At 57.2% G+C, this 6,075-nt stretch overlaps 1 protein-coding gene across 1 annotated transcript in view; it reads left to right on the forward strand.

Moving 5' to 3' along the window:
- The first annotated feature begins 5,366 nt into the window (after positions 1-5,366).
- Positions 5,367-6,075, forward strand: part of LOC103773865 (interleukin-1 beta-like) — a 1,273-nt gene continuing 564 nt past the window's right edge. Inside the window, 4 exon segments of the mRNA XM_008941244.1 lie at positions 5,367-5,407; positions 5,502-5,531; positions 5,604-5,812; positions 5,954-6,075. The exon segment at positions 5,954-6,075 is cut by the window's right edge and continues 10 nt beyond it. Of these exon segments, the coding sequence (XP_008939492.1) occupies positions 5,367-5,407; positions 5,502-5,531; positions 5,604-5,812; positions 5,954-6,075 (402 nt within the window).

The following is a 6,075-nucleotide window of genomic DNA, read 5'->3' on the forward strand; positions in this document are numbered from 1 at the left end:
GGGGACACTCACCATGGCCTGGGGACATTCACCATGTCCTGGAGACCCCGGGTACAGCCTGTGGACACTCACCATAGCCTGGTGATCCCTGGTATGGCCTGGGGACACTCACTGTGGCCTGGAGACACTCACCCCAGCTTAGGGACCCTCACGACAGCCTGGGGACCATCTCCATGGCCTGGGGACACTCACTATGGCCTGGGGACCCTGGATACAGCCTAGGGACACTAACCGTGGCCCAGGCACCCTCACCATGGCCTAGGACCCCTCACTATGGCCTGGGGACCCTCTCACCACAGCCTGAGGACCCTGGGTATGGCCTGGGGACCCTCACCACGGCTTAGAGACCCTTCACCACAGCCTGGGGACATGGGGCACGGCCTGGGGACACTCACCATGGCCTGGGGTCACTCACCATGGCCTGGGGACACTCACCATGGCCTGGGGACCCTCACCTTGTCCTGGAGACTCCTAGTATGGCCTGGAGACCTCTGCTACACCCTCAGGAGCCCTAGTATGGCCTCGGGACCTCCATCATGGTCTGGGGACCTCACTGTGGCCTGGTGTCCTCTGCCACAACCTCAGGACTTCCACCATGAGGACCTCCACTGTGCCCTGGGGACCTCCACCATGGTTTGGAGGACCTCCTAGCATAGGGGGACGACATGGCCTGGGGGACCTCAGGCCTTTGGAGGCATCTTGGCTGGATGACAGCCAGCGGGCCTCACCCCTCCGTGGGGGACAGGCAGAGGCAGCCAGCGGCGCAGGCAGGGCTGGGCAGGCAGGAGGCTCCCTGGGGAGTTTTTGGGGTTACTGGCGATTTCCTGCCAGATGAGTCACGGCGGCAGCAGCTCGGAGGGAAGGAGCTGCGTGGGACCGGGCAGCACTTTCAGGAAGTGAAAGAGTTACCAGGAAAAAAAACACACCGAAAAGTCCACAGCCACGCAAGCCCAGCTACGCACGTCCCCTGCCCGGCTGGCCTGACGCAACCACCGGCACCCCGGGGTGGCCACGGGGCGTCCCGTGTCGTGGGGGGTGCTGCCAGCCATGGGCAGTGGCAAGGAATGTCCCCAAAGGCACGGTGTCCCCAAAGGCCACGTCCCCAGAGGGGTGTGGGTGGGCACAAGGGTCCCGCACCCACTGATATTGGGGCGGTGGGGATAGAATTGTTGAATTGTAGAATGCTTGGACCTCAAAACATCATCTAGTCCAAGGTCCCTGCAGGGCTGGACATCCCCAACTAGAGCAGGGTGCTCAGAGCCTCATCAAGCCTGACCTGGGATGTCTCCAGGGATGGGGCATCAAGGTCTCTGGGCAGCCTGGGCCAGGGGCTCACCACCCTCCAAGTAAAGAGTTTCCTCCCAATGTCTGATCTAAATCTCCCCTGCTCTAGTTTAAAACCATTGCCCCTCATGCTGTCCCTACACACCCTTTTGACCAGCCCGTCCCCAGCTCTCCTGGAGCCCCTGCAGGCACTGGACGCCCACCAGAAGGTCTGCCCAGAGCCTTCTCCTCCCCAGGCTGAACAACCCCAGCTCGGACCATTTTTGTGGCCTCCTCTGGACCCTTCTAACAAGTCCCTGTCCCTCCTGTGCTGAGGACTCCAGAGCTGGGCACAGGACTCCAGGTGAGGTCTCACCAGGGCAGAGTGGAGGGGCAGAATCCCCTCTCTCCATCTGCTGGCCCCGATTCTTTGGATGCAGCCCAGGATGTGATTGGCTTCTGGGCTGCGAGTGCTGGTTCATGTCCAGCTCTTCATCCACCAGCACCCCCAGGTCCTTTTCTGCAGGGCTGCTCCCCATCCCTATGGCAGGTACAACCTTCCCCTGGAAGGGGAACTGGAACAAAACCAGTGCTAACAGGGCAGTTACAGGTGTTAACTGGTGCCTGAGGGTTAGTTGGTTCTTTGTGATCTTTGGCAGTTGGACCCTCCCCTTGGACACAGGGTCCCAGGACACTTCCACAGCTCAAACCTCCATGGATGGAGTGAACCTCTCCCCTCCTTCAGATGAGGGGTATCCCGGGCACTCCTGCATGGGAGGTTTTCTCCCTGTCTTTTCTAGGTGTAACTGGATGAGGAAGAAGTGGTCTGACCCCACAGGGGTCATGGAAAAGCTGCTCCAAATTCCCACAAGGTTTTGGAGTGGTGCAGACCAAGGGGCTGTGTGCACCATCCTAGGGGCTTGTTGAGTTCAGGCACAGGGTTATTCCCAAATATCAGACTCCAAAGCTCCTTATTTGGAGAGAGAATTGAACAGGGGAAAGGAGCAGATGCGTTTGTTGATCGAGTTCATGCTGGCTCAGACAAAAAAAAATCCCTCAGGGCTGTCCAAATCCACAAGTGAATCATGGGTGCAGACCCTGCAGAGTCGGATGAAGACAGTTGGGGAGGACCTGATGAAAATAGCCCTGATGCAATGAAGGAAATGGAGGAGAAGGAAGTGCAACCTGTTACTGAAACAGAGACACAGAGGGGACCAGACGGTGGGAATGCCCAAACCACTGTCCCTACAACCCCCCTGGCTGGGATCTGAGCTTCAGGAGCTCCAGGACAGGTTTTCACTCGAGCTGGGTGAAACTGTGACAGAATATTTGTGGAGAGCCTCTTTAAGTGGAGGCGATGGGATAGAGGCAGGAGGATTTGGGGGTCCTGGAGTGTTTTTGAGTCAGTCCTGGCCACCTCTGACTGGTAAAGGGCTCCTGGACGGTTACAGATCCATGGCCAGGCTGCTGGGTGGTTACAGGTCCACATCCAGGCTCCCTGAGGAAGGATCCCAAGGAGCACAGAATGTAACCAGCAGCACTCACCTTTACACGTGATGACTTGGGCAGAAATATTCCCCAATATAGTGACACTTGGGGGGTGGTGGCACCAACACTGGGACTAGGAGGGTGCAATAATTGGGTCTCAGACCTCACCCCAACCTGCCACCCCCCTCCCAGGAGCCAGAAACCTCCCGAGGCAAACTAGATGGAATTTAGGATTCTACAAGGAATGAGCTGTGGCTGGGAATACCCTGGGGTGGTGTTGCTGGAATGCTCACCGAGAACTGCTGAAATTGCTGGAGGGGAAAAAGAGAGAGCCAGGAGAAACTGGGGCAACTGCTCCACACCAGGACAGTGCAATTAACCCTTTTGAGCCCTCTGAAAGGAACCAAAGGGGTCAAAAAGCTGGAAATTGGGGGGCAGGGCTGGGGCCACCTGCTCCTCAGGGTGAATTCCTGACAGTGGGACAATAACAGAGAGCCTCACACATGCCAAAGAGAGCAAGTTCAGGGTTCTTAATTGATCCTGGACCCCAAATTAACATCCTGAAGAGGGAAATATCCAAAGACCTAGGAATCAAACCCTCGAGGAAAGCTGTAAATGTAACCAGGGGAACAGGCACAGCAGGAAAAGGTTTCCTGGAGCAAACTCAGTTTCTATCACCCGCTGATGAACGGGGCTGTGGGGAGGGGATCAGGAGTCTGGAGGAGAGACAAATAATCACCTGCACCACTCCTCTTACAGTTCTCCAGCATGGCCAGGTCAACACTCTGCTGTCACAGCGCCTGTCTCTAGTACAACCTGACTACCCCCAGCAGAGGAGTGTGGGTTACAGGTGGATCTGCCCCTGGGCTGGGATCTGGGTGGCAACAAAAGGCAGCAGAGAATGGTGCCACTAGAATTTGCATACAAAAGGCTGGAGACTGGCAGAGATTATCTGGAGATGACCAAGGAGCCCAGCCTGCACTGAAGACACATTCCCCAACCCCTCATGGTGAAGCCACCATCTATTGGCAAAACCCAGGGGTTGATACTCCTGGGAAGCCTTGGATGGGAATGGGGAAACCCACGGTGGATAGTCCCCAACCTCTAACTTTGGATCCTGGTTCCTAAACCAAGGTCATCCCTGGGTTTTCTTGCAGGACATCAGAGAAGTGAAGCCCCTTGGTGCTTTCACTGGTGACAGCCAGGACCTGGGTGACAACACGGGCTCACCCAGGTGATGATCTTCCACCCCGGGGTGGGGCTGGAATGACACTGTCATGCTCCACACACACCCTGCACACGCCAGTGCCACTTCAGGAGCAGAGCAACGAGAAGGAGAAAGTTCCAAAAGACTCAGGAGCAATTGTTGCTCTACAGGCACCTAATTACCTGAAGAAAGTTCTCATGTCTTTGTGGTTTCTTCATCCTGACTTGGGTTATGAGAGTTGTTGTCTGGCAATGAGTCGCTCTGGATGCTCAGTGGTGGACCCTGTGTCAGGCTAGATGAGGATGGATGATTCACAAGGAGTGCTCGACCTCCCAGAGACTGCACCCCCTTTAACTGTGGAGGCCAGAGGTGACATCACCCCCCCTCCAAGGAAACCAGTCGAGTTGTGACTGTGGTCACAGGGTGGATTGTGGTGAGTACGACCCCCCTTCCCCAACAGATGAACAAAGCCAGGGCTACCAGGGCAGCTACACATGTCAACTGGACCCCCTGAAGCTTGTTCTTGTCTAGGCTCGCTCCTCAGCCCATCAGAATGACCACAGGACACCCCTTAAGAACCTACTGAGCTGGTTCTTCACAGGGCTGTGGTCTCTGGCAGTTGGACCCCCCCCTTGGACACACCATCCGAGGACACTTCCATGGCTCAAAGCTCTGTGGATTGAGTGAACCTCTCCCCTCCTTCAGGGTATCCTGGGCACTCCTGTGTGGGAGGTTTCTCCTTTATCCACGAGTGGACACCCATCTTGGTTCATCTTAGGTCAACCATGTAGTAGTTCTGCTCCCAACACGTGCTTTGTCAGAAGGAGAGCTGGGCAGCTCTGGTTGCAATGAACCCCATTTTGTGATAGTGGCTGCTCACTTGTTTTGGGGGTGTCTCCAGGATGATCCCATCATCCCCCAGCCTGGACTGACAAGGAGAATTGCCCCTACAGGTGCAGAACCTCACGAGGTTCACACAGACCCAAATCTCCACCTTGTCCCTTTGGATGACATCTGGAGGGACCCTACAGGAGAAAACTGGGGGGGAAATGGTGGAGGGGCAGCCCTTGTGCCACCAGCTTCTTCTGGGGCAGGCGTGCTCAGGAGCTCCCAGCTCTCCAGCTCTCCAGCTCGCCCCAGCTTGCCCCAGCTTGCCCCATCTCTGAAGAAGGAACTTGGCAAACCGTAGACGGCCGCGTTGCGGAAGTGTCCAGAATTGGAAATTCCACCCTGCCTTTGCTTCCTTCCAGGGGCTCTTGAAAACCCGTCAGCAAGGAGGGCTGGGAGAGCACCCGGGAGACCTACTGCAGGCAGCAGGACAGGGCAGGGAGGAGCAGCCAGCCCAGTGCCACAGCATCTCAACGGATTGCAGCAGGTCTCCGCCCGGGTCGCTGCGGTCGGTGAGGAGATGGCTTTCGTCCCTGATTTGGACATGCTGGAGAGCAGCAGGTAAGTGCAGCCCTGCCTAGAGGGGACGTTGGGGACGAGATGCTGCCCTGGTGTCACGGTGGACGTGGCTTCACTGTCACCCTTTGCCTTTCAGCCTGAACGAGGAGACTTTTTACGGCCCCGAATGCAGAAGGTAACGCTGGGGTGGTGGGAGCGACGAGACCCGCGTGGTGGAGAAGCCAGATTCTCACTCCACCTCCCCTTTTCCTCCTCAGAAACCCTCTCTGGACGTGGAGGCGACATCCCCCCAGGTGGGCATCCAGGTGACGGTCACCCAGGAACACCACGCCAAGAGCTTTCGCCAGGCTGCCGTGCTCGTGGTGGCCATGACCAAGCTCCTGAAGCGACCAGCACACAAGGACTTCGCTGACAGCGACCTTGGGGACTTCCTGGATGAGATTTTTGGTAGGGGAGGGGGTTGGTGTCGAGGGGGTTGGTGTCGAGGGGGTTGGTGTCAAGGCTGTCTCCTCAGCCGGGGGATGCTGTTGGGGAATGCTGTTGGACCTGGAAGCATCAGGATCTAAAGGACCATCTCCCACCCCACAGAGCCCGTCTCCTTCCAGCAGATCGAGGGCACCCACGCTGGGGCACCCGTCTACCGGTACACCCGCTCCCAGCCCTTCGACATCCTCGACATCGACCCGAAGTGATTCCCGCTCTAGACACCC

This window comes from Merops nubicus, unplaced genomic scaffold (assembly GCF_000691845.1).
Source record: "Merops nubicus isolate BGI_N331 unplaced genomic scaffold, ASM69184v1 scaffold7885, whole genome shotgun sequence".
NCBI lineage: Eukaryota > Metazoa > Chordata > Aves > Coraciiformes > Meropidae > Merops > Merops nubicus.